The 19,891-nt window shown below is 37.5% G+C and overlaps 1 protein-coding gene across 5 annotated transcripts in view; it reads right to left on the bottom strand.

The window, feature by feature from the left end:
• Positions 1–6,884: 6,884 nt before the first annotated feature.
• The window catches only part of MYPN (myopalladin), a 77,612-nt gene continuing 64,605 nt past the window's right edge, over positions 6,885–19,891 (bottom strand). For all 5 annotated transcript variants that reach the window (XM_075505321.1, XM_075505319.1, XM_075505322.1 and 2 more), the window contains 8 exons: positions 17,898–18,119; positions 17,206–17,355; positions 16,184–16,263; positions 15,554–15,680; positions 13,810–14,017; positions 12,940–13,105; positions 9,920–10,053; positions 6,885–7,825 (listed from right to left, as the gene is read on the bottom strand). In XM_075505321.1, coding sequence (XP_075361436.1) covers positions 7,656–7,825; positions 9,920–10,053; positions 12,940–13,105; positions 13,810–14,017; positions 15,554–15,680; positions 16,184–16,263; positions 17,206–17,355; positions 17,898–18,119 — 1,257 coding nt within the window. In that variant the 3' untranslated portion in view covers positions 6,885–7,655. The remainder of the gene's footprint in view (positions 7,826–9,919; positions 10,054–12,939; positions 13,106–13,809; positions 14,018–15,553; positions 15,681–16,183; positions 16,264–17,205; positions 17,356–17,897; positions 18,120–19,891) is intronic.

Genomic DNA, 19,891 nt, shown 5'->3' with positions numbered 1-19,891 from the left:
TTATTGCTCCCAAATATTTGTTCCCCACTGGCTGTTTGATGCTTTTCAGATAATGGCTATGACCTTTCTTCTGTACTAGACTTTACTGGTATGGGCATTTGAAGCCCCTTCCCCTTAAATAATTATTGCTTCCAGTGGGCCTCCCAATGAAGCAAAAGCTTAAGTGCTCAGAGCTCGGTGTGTTCTTAGTGACTGAGTTTTGTCTGCTCATAAATTTTTGTCACACTGAACAACAGTGCAAACCTGAAATACTTCTATTTGTAGTATCAGTACATTGTAATTCTAGAACCCAATGTGAAAACATTGGGGATGAGAAATGCTTGCTTCATTAAATATTTGTTGCATGCTGCATACATACATGTTTCACTATTGAAATTGAGTGTGAAATTCCAATGAACTATTTGTGGGAAATTAACCTTTATTCTTCTAAAAGGTTCAGACTGCAGGGTTTTCTATTTGAAGTACCTATAGATACTCTGCTTCTATGATTCTCTGAATCATGTCACCCTGTTTTGACAAGGTGACCAGAGTTATTTTTGAACTCGGAACTGGAGTGACATTTTTAACTGCAGTGACTTTTCAGTGGCTGAAAGCAGAACTAGAGTAGCACATTCCTAAAATGTATGTTAGTAACAAAAAATCAGTGGTTTCTTCCTGTCTAAGTATTGAGGTTGTCAGTGGATATGTATTAGCATGTCTTACAACTTTAATTCGTTCCAATTTTTTAGGCTTCTATTTTCCATCTCACCATTTATATGGTATTTAGGTATTATATGGTATTTGGTATTACATTGGTACCATTATATGGTATTACAGTCCATCTTGTACTATACACACGTACAGGGCAAAGCTCAGTTCTTGACTGGAATTCCTAAATGGTGCTGCAGTACAAATTCTGAAAAATAAAAGTGTTACTAACCTTAGTTATAGTCTTGTAAAGTCAGTGACGTTCCAACTTCTTCATGTGGGGAAGCATGAGTATCATTAGATTTTTTAAAAATATTTAGCTAAGTTTCCTATACCATGTTAAGTAGAACTTCCCTGGTGAAATCTTTCTGGAAGTCCCTACTGTGATGTGATTCACTAGGCACAAATTTAAAAAAATACTATTTCCAGTCAAATTTTTGATTTTCCAAAATAATCTTTTGCCTTAGGATGGGTATCCTTACACTTCTAGCTAGTTTCCAGCTATTTGGGCTAAGCAATATGGATGCAGTTTTCTGTAATTTAGGAGCGAAATTTATCTAGATTTTAAAAATTCAGTAAGAATTTACAGACCAGCTTCTTTTTGCCCTACATATGTTCAGCTGTTCTATCTCTATAAAATATCCAGGGAAAAAACAAATGCACTGAGAATAAAGACATGTTTATTCATTGAAGAAGCAGTCCAGTGTTGCCTCTACACAGATAACTTGTAGCAAACATTGATTTCACCTGGTACTTGGGCACTTTTAAAAAAATGCTTTATGTTTTTAATTTTAATTACATTTCAAGAAAACATGGCTTTAAAAAACCCAAAGCAACCCCATGTATAATATTTAAATATATTTTCTACCAAAGAGTACATTTTAATATTGTCTACTGATTTTTTTTCTAATTTGTAATTCAGTTTTCATTTGTATGGAAATTAGCATGCAAAATATATCTTACACAGAATTTGCTTAAAATGTCTGCATATCTAACTCCAAGGAAAAAAAAGTTCATTTTTGAATGGCTTCCATTCAAAATGCCTGGGGTGCATAGTTTTGGGTTGGTTTTTTTTTTTACAATTTCAGAATGTCTTCAGTACTTTTCCATTTCTTTACAAAACCATGTTGCCTGCTACAAGCGGATTGTATGATCCTAAAGGATGGTCAGTTTCTAAACAGAGTTTCCCACAGATAGAAATGCAGAATTCCACTTAAATTCTCAGCACATATGGTCCAAGATTCTTTATATTGTGCAATAAATGGTTCTTTATAGCTATAGTGGATTTGAAGTATAAAGGCATTAATAAAAGCAGCTTGTGTTACTCAGAGGAAATCATAAAATGTGTAGGAGCTGCTTTAGCTCATGGAACTGGTGCTGAGCTAAAATGGTCTTAAGAACATTGTCTCTGCCCTAGCAGGCACAGAAGTACATGGAAATCAAGCCAGGTAGAAATGGAAACATGGTTATGATTCCATGTGAAAGCAAAATCAGTACCAGCAAATGTAATGGGGTGCATCCTTTTTTTTTGCCTGTTCTCTTCTGTATCTGAGCTATAAGATCTAGCTTACTTCAAGTGCCGGTTTTGCATCTGCTGCTTATTTAAAATTCATTCCAAAGTCTACTAATGGACTCTTATACAAAGAATATGGTAAATCATTCAAGTTGAAGACCTGTATAGGAAAGAGTGAAATTCAGTGTGGTTCATGTGTTTGATTTGCCCTCATTCAATTTTCACTTGTTCAAGTCCTGGATACCCAGCTAAGGGTTGAAAAAATAAGTCCTCTGTAGCAGGTCTCCAGTGCCCTACTGCACAGAGAAACTTCTAGCAGCAGTGGTCTAGACCCAGTAAACAGGTATTTCAGGGGGTGTGTGGGATAGGTGACCAATGTAGTAGACAGATTATGAATGAATTTTTGAGACATGGTGCAGTTCACCTATGACAGCCTGTAGGTAGAAGTATATGCTTCAAGCATAGGCTTTGGAGACTAATTCTCCAAGATACTGAGAATTTGGCAAATCTATTCACCTTTAAAACATGCAAATTGCCCTAAAGACTCCTTGGCTTCTGCTCTGGTACTCCTGAGAAAACTTATTCTTTCAAACTTTGATGAAGGGGCTGAGGTTATCAGGAAAAGAAAGCATGATTTAAAACCAAAGCAAATTGATATTAAGAATTGTTTAAAAAAGCAACAACTGTCTTTCACAACTGCATGCTAGAAGCATGGCTAGTATATAACTTGACAGTATTTTATGATTTTCTTCTAAATAACGTGAGGTCTGATTCCATTAATCAGCTGTCACAGCAAAGTTCTGAGGAAACCTCTGGTCTTGTTGCACACTTTCACAATTACTTGAACACATGAAGGACACACTCTTGTATGCAACTCTGAAGCATTTATTTAAGTTTAGGTGAGACGAAGGGAAATACATTACTGAACAGGCAGGTGTTTGGTTTTTCCTTTCATTTGCACTTAAAATACACTTTAAAACTGACATTAAGATTCTTCTTCCCAGTGAGAATGGCTTTGGATCAAAAAATAAAAAATATCAACTTTAATCAAGAAAAAATTATAAAATAGAATTTTAAGGCTCAAAGTGAACATCTTTGTATTGGAAATATTAAGGCAACTAACAATGAACCACTTCTCCAATATTTAACAGTTAAAATATTTCATTAGGTCTTGCTAATCATTCTGTATGAAGACATTTTCCAGAAACGAATGCTTTTAAACCTGGTAGCATTAAGAACACAGTTCTTAAAGGAATTCTTATTCCAGATTTGTTGCTTTGAAGTACCTATGATTACTGTAAACAGTTAGAATTGATGATTGTTTACATATTAAGATAAAGAGTGCAGACTTGACTTTTCATATTTTGAAGTGTGTGCTCTCATCTTCTCCTCACATTAGCAGATGTGAGGCATTCAGAAGGTATGCTCCACCTTCCATATGGCAGCAAAGGAACTCAATCCGGCTGTTTTAAGGCAAGAAGTCCAACAGTATCAATGCAAACTGCTATGTGATGCTGCTGCGGACTGGGTTTGCACCAATCTGGACCAAAATTTTAAAGCAAAGATAATGCTTTTGGTTTCTAGAATTGCAGTACAACAGTTGTCATTTCTGCTCTTCTTTGAAATATACTGTGCCTCTGTTTGATTGTATACAAAGCCAGGACTAAAAGGAAACAGGAAACTAAATAAACCTACAAGATTCTGACTCAGAAAACATTGAGAGGTTACAAAACTGAGCATTTCTGTATCTCACTGATACAATGTTATGCTCAACATTGTGGTGATTTAATGGCCTTTTGGAAAACAATAGCTAACACTGACTTCAGTGGAAGCTCTAACATTGATTTTTGTTGTTGCAGTAGCCTGCCCTGAACAAGAGAATGAAATACCATGTTAGCGTGAAGTCAAATCGGTTATTCAATTAAACAAAAACAATGAACAGCCAAGCTGTTCAGGAAGGGAGCACAGTTGCATAGTCTCTAGTGCATCTTGACACAGTATGATTAGATTGTGCCATCCTTCACAGGACATGAACTCAAACAGCATCACATGTTTTGTGGCAACTCAGTGTTGTCTCTGCTGCTTACACAAAGCCTTTTTCCCTTGGCTTTTTCATCAGTTAACAACACAAACATAATTTTCATGTCTTTTTCTAGCAAGTCTTCTTTGTGATGAGCACATCAGTACTACTAATTAATGGCATTTACATCCATTTACATAAGCTTCCTTTACATGCTCATTTTATGGGCTCAGTATATGCAGAGGAGAAATGTCCTGTAGCAGTTAATGAGCAAAAATTAATGACTGTTTAGGATCAGATTCTGGTTTTGTTTGTATCAGATGCACTGAAAGTAATTGAAATTACTGACTTCTGCATTGTATAGGGAGATGTGATGGGTAAAGTTTGGATCCTTTTGCTAATAAATACTATCAAGGAGAGAATGTTATAGTTCAGCTGACAGATTTTGGTGATCCACTCTCTGTAGCCTACCTCTCAGTGAGACTTCTGGGGCCCCTTCTTGAATGACTGAGGATTAATCCTTCTTACACAGATTTGTGGGAAAAGTCTTTCAGCAGTAGCTTCTTGTCCTGCCACTTCCAAAGAGCTGAATGTACATTTTAAAAAACATTGTACCACATAATCATCAATGACAATCAAGCTTGTCAGTTCAGTTTATAATGACGTAAGTTTGGAGACATTCCACTGAAATCACAGAGAACAGGTTGAAGAGATATGGTTTACGTATTTTCTCTGTGCACTTTGTATTTTAATTTGTACTGAGTTTTTGTGTGTGTTGTCTGATGTTGTAAAATGTGAGAACCACTACTACTGTCAGTAATACTAACAAGTATGATTCCAGCACTGGTAACCAGATATTTGCTAATAGTAAGTACTAGTATTCCTTTCTTCTAAACTACGTAAAGAACTCTGATTAAAGTGATCACTCTTGTAGTTAGAATTGCCTAATAGGATGTATCCCAGTTAAAAAGGAAAAGTTTGTGCTTGCTTGAATTCTTAGTTTCTACTCAGTCAATAGGTAACTTAATCCACATAGGGTATTCAGGCAGGCAGTGGAAAGTAAAATAATTTAGGAAGTATAGAGTGATTTAGATCTGAAGGAACCTCAGGAGGTCATCTGGTCCAACCCCTCACTCCAAGCCAGGCAAGGGGGCCACAGGGGAGTTCTAAGCAGACGATCTAAGCCTGTGCTAGGTATAAAGCCTAATGGACGATATACAACTTGGAATACTTTGGATCAAAATCTACTATTCAGTTCTGGCATGAAGTAATGGGAAGACCAGGTCTGTAGATGGGAGCAGAATTTGATCTTTTGTGTCTTAATTTCCTCTTTTCCCTCTTCCCAACAGCACTGGATTAAATAAGCAAAATACAATAACTTTCCTTGGATTATTTTCCCAAGAGTAGTTACTAATATGGGAAACTTTAGATTTTGGGTTGCCCAACTCTGACTCAGTCTAGGTTTAGTTTTGGAATCCCTAAGCCATCCTAAAAACAAGTGAAGATAAGAGGAGCAGTAGGTTCTCTATCCTGGAAAATCAGACCCACAATGTGTCTTAAGTTAGGCACCCCATAACTGAAGTCACTTGAATCAATGCATCACTTTTAATAGCTATTAGTTTTATTTTGTTTGCCAGGGAGGAGGTACAACATGGGCAACAACTGGTATTTCTGCTTTCCCACTGAAACACCTGCACCTTCTTTTGTCTCTCAGGATAAGAAGGTATTTTAGCTTCCTGGTCTGTTCAGTCTGGGGTGAATCGCCTGAGATTTCTAACAAAAACATGAAAGTTATAATGATGGTTTTGTTTTGTGGTCTTCACTCAGGTGGGAAGTAGAACAATACAAGAAATTCACTTCCTCTAAACCCTTAGGGAAGCAACAGTTAGAGACAACTGTATTTGTAGGAAACCCAATGAAAGGCTATCTCTTTCTCAGTCTCTGGCTATATCCACTATCCTTTTGCTCTTAAGATAACTCCTCACTGTTTTCTTTGCATATGTAATTGTTTTAAGTTACATTTTTAACTTTGAAAAAATCCAAATAAGGTCTAAAATGAAAGTATCTGTTAATTTTTCTTTTCATCTCTGTGACTTTCATCGGGACTTTGTTGCATTCTCCAGCCATGTTGAAAGCAGTAAGTAAGAACTGCTTGAAAATGATGTCCAAAGAAGAGGGATAGCAATAATTTAAAGATGCAGGAAATCATCTTAGGTATTTGCAGATTCTAAGCGCTGGGAGGTATTAACACAACTATATAGATGCTAAATATATTCAAATCAATCATTAAGTGTTGTCACTTAACACCTTCTGTCGCACTTTCATTAAATTGCTTTATTTATTACTACTATTAGTTACAGTAGGTTTTTTAGCTCTTTGCACCTAACTGTTGCTTAACTTCATAAGTTTTGTATATTAACAGAATTTTCTCTGTCTTTATAGTAGATACCACACTTGTTATTATTTCCTAAATGATGGCGAAAATTTAAATTCCACCAGATCATAGTTCTTTTTCAGTTAGTTTGAAAATGAGCTAGATGGTAGATGCACTTTTCTTTTAGTCATGTTAAAAATTAGGAAAAAGAGACTGATATTTAAAAATGGTGAAGTTACAAGCTTGATATCATCTGTGTTTAAAGGCAGAGAATGACTATCATTGTAAAGAAAAAAATATGAAGCACATCTGGAAAATAGTTTCAGCTATGGGCTCTAGAGAACATGCTTCAGACAACAGGAATTTTGGTTTCCTATGTCAGTGTCCTATGCACGTGCTCTGTACCTTACTTTATGAATCCTTACACCATGAGTACACAGTTCATGGAGTACACACACACACAAATATAAATATATAGGGTATACAGCTGTACCTACATGAAATGCTATATTTATCTACTCTTGAGTTCAAAAATTCTAAGATTATCTGGCATAATAATATAAAAATGAGTTACATCTTTTCCCTTTAACTTGTGCTTTGTGATTATCTGGCATGTTTCTTTAGAATTACATTCAAAGTCATGTTGTTTACCCTCATTCAGGATTGTTGTTATTGTAATGTCAATGTTTTCACTAGCAGTATTCCAGCTAAACATCATCAATCCTTAACATGGCTTGCTACAGTACAGTAGCTTTAATTCAAGCAGTAAATGTGGTATTGGCTTTTAAGTGCTGAAAACTATGTTTACTATGTAATTCTTAGCAAACTACACAGTACTGAATTTATTGCACAACACTCCATACCACAATTATCCTGCAATCAAATAATATGCAAAAGTCTTGTATGATATGTTACTTGCAACATTTGCAGCAGCAGTACACTTAATTACAAACAAGTTGCCTGTAAACCTTGAGCATCTTGACTTGTACCTCTTTTTTTTTTTTTTTTTCACAGTTCTAGTATCTCTGCAGGTGTAACTGGAACAATTGTTTGTTTGTTTTTCAAAGTTCTTCACTTTCCACCACCTTTTGGGTTGGGGATGAAAACAGCATAGGGCTTTCAGTAGTTGGGAAGGCAGAAAAAATGTCGAGTCCTTGACCGGTAAGGTTTGCATACCGGCTGCCACCAGGTCGAAGCTTTATTGGTTGTGGAATTTGACGGTGCCACTGAGCTGAGGCAACAGAAACAGAATAGGCTGTATAAACCTCTAATTAAGTTAGCAATGAAACAACAGAAATCAATGCACACAACAGAAAAGTTGCTTCTGACATGCTTGAAGAGAGCAGAGCATTGTTGTTCCCTGTTTTAGGGTCTGTTCCTTCAAATATTATCATTTATGTAGTTTCTATGTTGAATATTTTTATTGAAGTCTACAGGTGGAATTCCATCCCTGTTCAATTCAATGGCAACGTTTACATGGATTTCATGAAGTTCAGAATTTAATAATTTAATCTTTGGAGCCTTCTCCAAAGCTCTTGCAATCAAAACTACTAACATACCATAGCATGAACAGAGGTGAACAAACTGGACATGGCTCTGATTTTGTACTACTTTTCTTTCTGATTTTTTTTTTGTGGTACTTAATTTCAAAGTAATAATATAGGGAATTTTTTTAAAGAATTGATTACAATTTTTATTTCCCTCTACTACTTACAACTAGTAATGCATGTTTCCTAGATTTCTTTAAAGATACTGAAAGAAATGTAATCCAAAGACACTTATTCAGTAATTTAAAAGTAACATTCAACGTGTTCCCACATGAACAAATACCATTACAATTTTGTAAGAATATTTAGCTATTATATAATACTTAACAGTTGTCATTCTTAAAACACTTCAGAAAGGGGAAATTGATATTATCTTTGCTGGTATTTATCTATACAAAACATCCAGGTCTGCACCCAAACTGAACAAACATATCTGTCAGCAATTAAAATGAAAGGGTAGAAGTTCTGGCTACAATACTCTGAGAACATCTTAGTGTGGGAGACCTACAACCTACATGGTAAGCATTGGTAGGAAATGGTCATTATCTTTCCATGCTGAATTTTGACCTTGTCTATCTGGAAATATTTGAAAAAGAGCCTCCTTTTTTCTTGCAGCCCCCATTTGTTTCTATTTGAACAATACACTCATTATTTACTGTGCTTCTTTCTTTGCACATGGAATTGCAAACATCAGACCACACTTTCAATCCCCCAACCCCATCCATTCAAAATAGCACAAAGAAAAATGGTTTCTGACACTCCCTTTGGTGTACAAGACTTACAGAGTCTTTAGAAAATATGGTTGGAATCAGGAAGTGTTTCTTACTTTCCGTCTTTTTCCTGTTTGTACCTTGAATCCTTTATATGCAAATGTAATTTATGTTTTGCAACATTTAGATACCTAAGGAATTATTTTTCATTTTATGGGACGTTTTTTGAATCAGACTCTCACCAGCCCTCTCTTGAACATTGCATTACTATTGTCTATATCCCCACAAGGTGGCGGAAAACTGACAGAGATGCACTGGTGACTTGTGGTTACCCCCAATGCTTAAATGGGTTTTTTTAAAAAATTAGAAATATAAGGTTGAAAACGTGGTTTTTTTCCTTTGGGGGGTATGGCTATAATCCAATAGTTTGTGGAATGTTTTTTTCTGTTTTATTATGCTGCTTAAGTGATCAAAGTACTCTCTTGCTCTAGATAAATTGTCTTAACTATTACATCTTGCATAGATACAGAGTACTTAAATGATGTGCTGTAGTTCTTGAACTGGGCTGGGGCCTTCCAAGTGCGAGACAAACATATTAGATGCAAACTAGCTTCCATTAATTAGGCATAGTTTGCATCATACATGCTCCATAGAAGAAGGGGTCTACTTTCTTGTGTGCAATTTATTGTTCCATCTCAGGTCAGGGCTGTAGCACAGGCATGTGTCAGAGGGAACAGAGCTAAGTTTCAACTTGAATGCATGTTTATTATATGCTTACGTGTCTAGGGAATTTGAAAGGTGGAAAACGGGAGTAGAGAATACTGTGCAAAACTCCTCCTCTGTTTTTTCTCTTTACCTGCCTTTAAAGTGATGCAGGAGAGCTAATTTGGCCATTTAGCTGTATCATTATACCTCCTCCTGGTGGCCATATTAAGCTGTGGCCATGCTGTGACACTAATTTCTCATCCACGTCAAAACCACCAATTTATGGAATAAGAACTAGGGAAGGCCTGGGAGCAGTCAAAGGAAATAAATTCTGATTTGTTTTATTTATTAGCCAATACCTACCATATATGTCAAGTCTAGCGGTACAAGAGACAATACCAGCTTCGTTTTTTGCAGACAAGGTATACCAGCCAGCATCTGCTTTCTTGGCAGGTTGAATCAGGAGGCAGACATACCCTGTTGTATCTTGATGCATGCTGGGAAAACAAACGTTTTGGAATTAGTATTTCTCAAGAGCATATTAACTTTGAGATTTTACAACATGTACATTAAATGTGAAAGAGGTAAGTTGTAACTTCTATTCTCAAAGAGGTGGCAGTCCAAGACTTTTATAGTTGTCGTGGTTTAGCTTCTGTTGGCAACTAGGCACCCCACAGCCACTCACTCACCCTCCCCCTCAGTGGGATGGGGGAGAGAACCTGAAGAGCAAAAGTAAGAAAATTCGTGGGCTGAGATAAGAACAGTTTAATAATTGAAATAAAATATAATAATAACAATAACAATAATAATAATATTGTAATGAAAAGGAAAACAACGAGAGAGAGAGAGGAACAAAACCCAAAGAAAAACAACAAAAAACCCAAGTGATGCAACCGCTCACCACCCGCTGACCAATGCGCAGCCAGTCCCTGAGCAGCGATTGCTGGCCCCTGGCCAACTCCCCCCAGTTTCTATACTGAGCATGACATCATATGGTATGGAATATTCCTTTGGTCAGTTGGGGTCAGCTGTCCTGGCTGTGCCCCCTCCCAGCTTCTTGTGCACCTGGCAGAGCATGGGAAGCTGAAAAGTCCTTGACCGGTGTTGCTAAGTCCATTACTTAGCAACAACTAAAATGTTAGTGTGCTATCAACATTATTCTCATCCTAAATCCAAAACACAGCACTATATTAGCTACTAGGAAGAAAATTAATTCCATCCCAGCTGAAACCAGGACAATAGTCAATAGATTTGCTTTCAGTATGGCCTCAACCAATAATCAGAGTAGCTGAAATCTGTTCTTGCTCCTCTCTGTGAAAAGCCATGGCGTGACACTGTGTGCTGAATTGTTGCTCTGCATGTGTTAATATTGGTATTGTTTATTGAATTCCAGTGAACTAAACCCATGCAAAGCTACTGCACGGTCATATTGTATTTTTTCCTACTTCAGAAGCTGGAGGAATAATACAACAAAATCCCCAAGAACATTTGTCCAAAGTTGTGATATTTTTCACAACAGTAACCAGAGCAAGTCAGAAACTTTCTTATGGCACCCTTTTCCGTGAGAAAATGCCTCAGTGGCAAAATCTTAGATTCATTTGGCCAACACTCTAAAAGAAACCTGCTTTGTTATTCCCTCCTCTTCCTTTGCTCTTCAGTGATCCAAGACTTTCTGGCTGCAACTTCCAGGAAAAACTATTCAGTAGTATATTGGAGAACTGAGGCTCCTCTGCTCTCTAGGCTTTGGTTGGTCCTTTTTATCAACCCAAGCGTTTCCCTCATTATAAAGGAAGAGGTGGGAAATGAGCACATAAGAATACTTGAAGTTGCAGGAAGTTCTGAAATTTGAGATTTTGTTTCCTTATGAACTGGAATGAAACATCAAACCACAGAATTTCAGGTCAAGAGGACATTCTGTGCTTCCGACAGCTCTAATAAAAAAGGAAACATTCACCCTTTGCTGCCTGCACTGCATAATTTGCCTTATGCTGAGGGCATAGTAGTGTAGAAGCTCATGCATGTCCGTATCATGATATGATACAAAAAAGGTCTCTCGGCTTCAGGCAGGAAGACAATAGCGAGGCAAGATAGGAACAAACAAGGATAATGCTGCCCATTGCTCATGTGGATCTGTGCAGAACCATTCGAAGCCTTGGGGGCAGGCAGTCTGGTCATGACTGGCTGATACAGCAGAGGTGTTACAAGCCTGATGTTAGCTCCTGGCATCATGAGGTGTGAGAGTTTTCCCTTACTCATTCTTCCACTGAGCTGAAGAAAAAACTTGTTTTCTAAGCTTCTGTGAAACAACTGGAAATGAGGCATTTTAGGACAGTTGTTCATTTTACATTAACTACAGTGTTTGCATGTGTATAACCATATTTCCTGTAAAAGTACCAGTACTTGAAATAAATCCTTGAGTAATCTGCCTAGAGGCAGAGGAATAAAGACTACAGGCTATAGAAGATCAGAGTAAGGTGGCCTTTTTGGAGGGGGACAGCAGTCTCTGAGCGGGGACAGGGAGACCACTGAAAGATTTTTTCAAGTAAGCTTTCCCTCATGATAGGTGTGCATACATAACAAGTGCTGCTGCGAAGCCAGTTTTCTTTACAGATAGCCTGCAGAGTATGCATGTGAAAATGTAGTACTTCTTGAAGTTGATCTCAGAGATGCAATGACTGCTTCAAATCATTAGTTGGAGCCAAGTGAAATAAAATATTAAAAATCAGATTTATGCTGAAGTAGAAACCTTTAAAAAATAATGAAAGCAATTAGTTTCTCATTAATTATAGCCAGGCACATTATTTCATCAGCTTTTCTTCTGCAAAACCTAAAAGATAGGGATGCATTTGAATGCAAGAGCTGAACCCGAACATTGTTGTATTTTGTAGGCATGGATCAAAGTCTTTGCCTATGTTTGTGACCAAACTTTGTCATCAGCCTCTGTATCTGATATGCTAAACTCTCTATTATCCCGTGCTGTGGGGTGTTCAAAACCATGTTGTAACTGTTCTGAGTTTGAATTCATCCACAGTTAGAACTAAACTGAGGAAAAACTAGTTTAGAGAGAGAGTAAGGTGCTAAAATGCATTAAAATACCATATCATAGTATCTTTGATAAGAAGATGCATATGCTGTATCAGGCCTATGGACTGAAAGTTCTATCACCACTCTCTGAAGCAGTGGCATGTTATGCTCCATGCCTTTATTCTGAACCAAGGAAATACCTATTGTTCACCTCACAGTGAAGCCAGCTTTTTAAAACTTTATGTGGGTGAAAGAAGTTGTTTTAAGAAGAACACCACCTGTACTTATCACACAGGTTTTCATGGAAGCAATTGGTCCAGCCATGAGAAACTCCAAGTGTGGATACGATGGTACAGTACCTCATCCTCTCTCTGTTTGATGGGATGGTCTCATTATCCTTCTTCCAGTAAAATATGGGGGGTGGCATTCCCACAACTCTGCACTCCAATCTGACGGGGTACCCTTCAGGAACACCACAGTTCTGAAGCTTCTCCAAAAACATGGGGGCTTTTTTTACTTCCTTTGCTGGAAAAAGAAAAAGAATTATTGAACAGGTGTTTTATTCTTTGTTTCGCTTTGACCAGTATGGAAGAACATGACCAAAAATTATTCTTGTGATATCAAAATAGGTTGTGAATTTTTAATGGGGTATTGGAAGGAAAGTGAAATGCCATGACATAGCCTCTGTAAGGGAACATAAAGAAAATAATAGGCAGAACTGATGTTCATATAAGGATGTGTGCATATCTAATGGGTCGAAACATGCTACCATTGCAGAAAATTAATGCCAGATCTATGAATTTCAATATCTCACATCTACTAAGGCTTTATTAAAGAACAGTATTCAGATTTGTATTTTTCTATTTAAAAACATTTTTAAACTAATAAAATTGGGACTGGAATCTAGGATACCTTAACATATTATGAATTCAAACCCTAAGTATTTTCTGGGGAGAAAATTAAGAATGTCATTTTGCCAAGACAAGAGAGGTAAAGTGATGATGAGACAGAATTCTCACAGCCCTCTGTTAATAACAGGAGTGCACCTATCGACTGAGCACCAGGTCCCTTTCCCTCCATCAGATGAGTTTTATAGCTGTTGAGCTCTCCTACTATCAGTGGATTAACTATTCATTTATACTTGTCTGTAGGGAAACTAAGTAAGGTAAGTTTGGAGAAGTGCGTACAAATAACTTCAACATTGTGACTAGTTTTTCAGTGATTCTTACCTACAACAGTGAGCTCCAGACTAAACGAATTTTGTCCTGTTTTATTAGTGGCAAGGCAAGTATAAGTTCCAGCATCATTTTGTGAGAGAGGATCAATAAGCAGAGAGTGAACTCCGGTCTCTCTGACCAGCATCTTGTGGCTGCCATCTGGTAGCACAGGTTTGCCATTCAGAAGCCACGTCAGGTCTGGAGTTGGTAACCCGCTCACCTAACAGACAGTGAAACAGCTAGAGACAAATGTCAAACTGACAAATAGATTTTAGTAAATTAATAGGTAAGCCTTTTTTCAGATACCATCTGAATGATGTCAATCTAGAACAGAAATATTTTTTTTTAACTTCTCAGCTTCTGCTTTTCTGCTGATTAGTTCCAAAAGGGAGAAAAACAGAAGACAAACAAGCAACAAAATCCCAACAGAAACAAATACATGAAATGTCTACATTTTTCTTAGTCAGAAGGGAAGAAACTTGGTTATATATCAGATTCACAAAAAACTCCTAGTAGTCTGCTAGTTTTCTTTTTTTTTAGTGCTGAGTATAACTCAAAACCTTGGATCTAAACCTCTACAGAGTTTAATAGAGATGAAAGAGAGTTCTATACAAATGACTTTGTATTTTGTAAAATTTGATGAAGAATGATATAGTTCTTTGTAGCTGTTAAAATGATATGCTTTAGAAACTACAGATTATTTTTAGAAAGATTATTAGACTGTATTATAGTCTTAAAGATCTTTCCAATAAATCGAAGTACTTACTCATGTCTAAAATATTGCTTTCCAAACAATATTCTACGAATCAGAGAAAGAGGAAAGTGGAACTTGCCTGAACGAGGACTGCTGTCTTCCAGGTTTGTGCAATGCCAGACATGCTTTAAGGCTTCACAAGCTCTGCCAGGATAGCAGAGCTAAGAATAACCAAATTCTCTGGCATGCTCCCTAGTAAACTTTACATCGTAAATTAGGTAGTAATGAATCTTGTTCATCTTCAGGGCATTAACTTCTGCTTCAGAGCTTCTACCCTCTTCAGGGTAGGAGACGTTCTGGAGCATGGAAGAAGTCAGTGTCAGCACTACTACCTTTGCTGTGCTACTGGGACATAGAAGGACTACCAAAATATGTTGGAGCAGATGGGTTTCTTAAAGCTATTCAATAACAGGATGTTCACTGTGTGTACTCTAACCTCTGACAACTCTCTCGTGGGGATCTGAATCTGTAAATGGGGATGTTTCTGCATTTGTGCATGCTGGGGAGGCATAAAATGAACTGGGCTCTGTTCCCTCTTTTCAGGGAGTATTAATCTTCAGTAATTCAGTCCAATACAATGGGAACATTTGTTTGAACAGAATACAACATGCTGAATCCTCTCTTTCTCACGGTTTTGTGCTATTCTGGATTATGTTCAAGAATCTGATAATGGAGCAGAAAGACCTGTCATTCCCAGATGAACTTCTGGAGTTTGGACTGGTGAAGGACACAGTGAACATATCTAGTAATTTAAACAACCTTGTAAGTGAGCCTTTTGTTTCTGGGAGTCTGTTTTCTGTGTTCTTCATTCCATGTGGCATGTGTTGAAAAGAAATCCCCTGAATCAGCTCAGAGACAATGGCAATAAGAAATAATTTTTTAAATGAAGCCTTAAAACTTTAACAGAAAGTGTTCATGCATGCAATAAAGAACATGAAAACACCTAGCAATACATGTACAGAGGTAGGGAAAGTGAGAATGAACAGAGGAAACAGTTAATACCTTGCAATCCAACCTACAAAGTCGCCCTTCGTGTGCTACCATGTCACCTGGAGCCTGTAGAAAGTATGGCCTGAAAAAGCGTTCTTGAACTGTCTCTTTGTCTCCTTCTGGCACCCGAGGTCGTGTTCTGCAACACAAAAATTGCATGTATATGTTTGGAAGTCAAACTTTTTTTTCCTAATGCTTAATAAAAGGAAGAAATTGTGCAAAAGGATGAACAGATAGCTTGAGTTAAATAAAAGGGCAGAAAGAAATGGACTGATTGTAATTTAATACTTGCATATTTTCCATTTATAAAGATTATCAGATTAACTATATTGTGTAGTATTGTTGGATTCCCAAGCTGTCCTTCACTTCTTTTTGCTTTTTTGGCTGAATTTCATCTTGCTAATTCATCCCTTGCCTTTAACTCCACTGCAACAGGTAAATGAAATAATACTTTACACTTAAACTTCCCTGTATTTGAATATGACCTTCAAAAATATTACATTCTAGAAGTGACCTGTTGGGAGGGAACTGCTGCTCTTATTTCCTTTTTATGGTTGAGAACTGAAGTACGGTAGCTAGTTATTTTGAATGCCTTCAGTAAGAAGCATAAAGAGGGTCTGAAGGACTTGTCTTTCCTTTTACCTGTGAGGCTGAATTGTTGATACTCGGCCCCGAACAGGGACACTCTGCACCATCAGGTGGCCTGAACAACTGATTCTCCCCTGCAAATCACAATGGGAACAGAATTAATAGTTGGTTAATAGTTCATTTCATTTTAAAGTATAAATATTTAACATTTACAATGCATTAGGATTTATTTTTATAAAGCAGCTGAACTATAGTGTAAATATTACTTTTTCAAAGCAAATGCTATTAGCATGTGGTGGAGTGCAGTTGAGGCAGCAGTTTCTTTGTGTGTCTAGAGGAGTGTGTTTCTCAGACTCTGCAAGGCTGTGGCAATGCATTTAGCACTGGTGCTATGTAAACCAGCTTAAGCAGTGTCTGTCCCTGCTTGTTCATTCCTGCCACTGTGTCTCCACATGTACTGTCTGCTAGTACCTTCGTACTAGCATACTTGTTTATGTAGCCACACAGAAACTGAAAAGTAGTTGGGCTGAAATATAATTCAGTAAAAAGGAAAAATTTAAACTGGAAAATGTTGCCTGATCTACTTGAGTGTACTGCTAAATAAACAGCTAAGCTAGCACATAGGGTGAAGGAGAATGGTATTAGGGGATGAGACTATTTGCAGATCCATATCTTTGCATCCTAGATAAAGAATAATTGTGTTTGGTAACAATTCCAAATTTGATGTAGCTTTTTGTTTTCCCTTGCCCTATTCTTTCTGCCTGAAATATCATGTCTGTCTTGTCACCATGTCTCAAAAGGTATCTATCAGCAACAGAGGGGGGGGGTCAGAAGATAGGGCGGGAGTTACTAATCTGAAAAAATGTCCTTAGTGATTGTGACTGGGACATGTAAGAATAGGGGAATAGTTTAATCATTCTTCATTACACGGTTTCCTCTCCTATCCTCTGAAGCATCTGATTTTTGGTACAGTAACCACTCAATGTCAGATTAGGTGGCCCAATCTGTGTTCCTATTAACATATATTAGAAAAAGATGAAACAAGGATTTTTGTAGAGGAAAATAAAACACCTTACTTGTGGGTTTGCAGCCATAATCGTATAGTTGCCATCATCATCATTAGTAGAAGCTTCAATATGTAAAGAACATGTTCCATCTTCTTTTCTGTTCATTTTGAAATGTGAGTTTTTCTTTGAAATTTGCTTGCCATCCTTGAACCAGTATACCTGTAGTGATCAGACACCCCCCCCCAGTGACTTAACACTTGCTCTGTAGTGGAATAGTGACTAGAAAAAATGTAGATAAGAACATGACATAAGTTGACCAATCGCTAGTAAAAATTTTAGAATATCATAAAATTTGCAGGTCAGTTACAAAGTGAAATAGAATCATTTCAGGTTGAACTCAGAGAGCTGCATATCTCCTTTACATAGCTGGGCCTGTCAAGTTCTCTTTTCTTGGCTGTAGACACATTACTGGTTATCTCAGATCAGTTCTCATCTTTCTGAGAAGTTAATTTTTTGGGGGTTTATGAAGTTCTGTTTCTCTTGGAGTCAAGTGTTTGTGAGGCAGTCCATACAGTACATCAAGGCCTGATACATGCTCAGGAGCAGATATTCGTATTTTAGAAAGTGGGGGGGAAATAATTTGTTTTAGAGCTCTCTCCACAAAGGCATGTTCTTAGGAGTGGGACTTTGCAGAAGGATGTATGGAAAATAGCGGGTAGTTGATTTTTATTCCTTTACCACTAACAGTGAGAATGACCTACCTTAGGAACAGGTATTCCAACTATTTTGCAAGTGAATGTAATAGGAGATCCTTCCATTACCCGAAAATGCTTGAGTCTCTTATCAAAGATCGGTGCTATATATTTGCCTGTAGGGATTTCCTCGTGTTGGACTTCATCGTCTGATTCATCCACTGGGGTACGTTCAAGGCGAAATTCTATTTCGTTCATCAGCCTCTGCTCAAAGCTTGAAATCCTGTATTCCTGCAGAGTGAGAGAGGCATGATTCTGAACAAGACGAGTCGTGTTCTGTGGTATTTGCAGTCATTTGTGCTTTTAGACTAATTCTAAAATGAGTGAAAATAAAAAAGCCTACGTAAACTAGGACATATTGAAACAGTCTGAATTAGCTCTGCAGACACAGATTCTCACTGCATCTTAAGTTTGCAGAATGTAACTAATGAAACTGAGTTTTTTCAAAGGTAGCTAAAAAATCAAACATTCCTCTAAGTCCCTATGAAAAAACTGTACTCCTGCACACTGTTGATCAAAAAGGATCATTAAAATATACCAAATATTTGAGGATTTTGTGTTCAGATATTAGTCTCCTGCTAATTGTAGAAATTAATACTACTATGTATTTCAATTCAGAATTAAATAGGGAAAACTATACTTACTAAAAGGCAAAGCTAGGAAGAAAGTGAAATCTTTTCAGAGTAATTTACCTTCAAGTTAAAACTTGACCAGATTTCTAGCTGGTGTAACTGAGAAAGCAAAACATCACTTTTAAATCCTTAGAAGATTAAACATATGATGCAAGAAAACGAGTATATTCCTACATAAATGACCATTTCCAGATAGTTTGATGTGATTAAAAGCCTCCTCCTAATCCCCTGAAGTCAATTAGAAACCTCTCGTTACTTAACTGTTTTGCATGAGGATGTCTCTTGTCTAGACCAAGAGGCATTTGACCAAATGCCTCTTGCTGTGACACATGAAGCTTCAGACCAACAGTTTTTTGATACCAAACCAATGTTTATCCTGGGCATGGTAGAGCACTATAGATACACCTGAATGGACTTTTCTGGTCACAGATGCTGCCTAGCTACACTAACATAGATGGCTGCAAGAATATCTTGCTTAAGCCATTATAAACTATCTTGTGGGGAAGCTTGTATTACCGTATGCAGGCCTACAGCAGTAACTGAATCAGTTTGCTCAGGCCTGGATATATACAGTTTGTAAGTCCAGAGCTTGCATTCCTGCTTCTATTGAAGGGCACTGACATCTCAGAGAGCAGGCTCATGTTTTATTCTACTTCTGTGGCAAGTCTGGATCTTCAGAATCTCGCTTTAATCTGTCAGATAGTGCTATTATGATGGGTTTTGTTGCTTTGGGCCCCTCACTACAAGAGGGGCCCCTCAAGTTTTGGGCTCCTCAGGGCAAGAAGGACATTGAGTTGCTGGAGCATGTCCAGAGAAGGGCAGCGAAGCTGGTGAAGGGTCTGGAGAACAAGTCTTATGAGGGTGGCTGAGGGAACTGGGATTGTTTAGTCTGGAGAAGCAGAAGCTGAGGGGAGACCTTATCACTTTCTACAACTACTTGAAAGGAGGTTGTTGTGGGGTGGGGGTCAGTCTCTTCTCCCCAGTAACTAGCAATAGGACGAGAGGAAATGGCTTCAAGTTGCGTCAGGAGAGGTTTAGATTGGATATTAGGAAAAATTTCTTTACTGAAAGGGTGGTCAAGCATTGGAAGAGGCTGCCCATAGAGGTGATGGAGTCACCATCTCTGGAGGAATTCAGAAATCGTGTAGATGTGGCACTTTGGGACATGGTTTAGTAGGCAGGGAGGTATTGGGTTGACAGTTGGACTAGGTGATCTTAGAGGTCTATTCCAACCTTAATGATTCTATGAATCTATGATTTGTTATAGGAAGGAAATGACCTGTGGCTTGGAAGAGAAATATTTGAGCAATTCCAAAAGTGCAATTCTCATTTTAAAAATAGAACTGTAGAAACTGGTGAATAGTAAATAAG

This window comes from Mycteria americana, chromosome 6 (genome assembly GCF_035582795.1).
Source record: "Mycteria americana isolate JAX WOST 10 ecotype Jacksonville Zoo and Gardens chromosome 6, USCA_MyAme_1.0, whole genome shotgun sequence".
In the NCBI taxonomy this organism is placed as follows: Eukaryota; Metazoa; Chordata; class Aves; order Ciconiiformes; family Ciconiidae; genus Mycteria; species Mycteria americana.
Note: the sequence above shows the minus strand (reverse complement) of the source record. Positions and strands in the feature narration are given on the sequence as shown.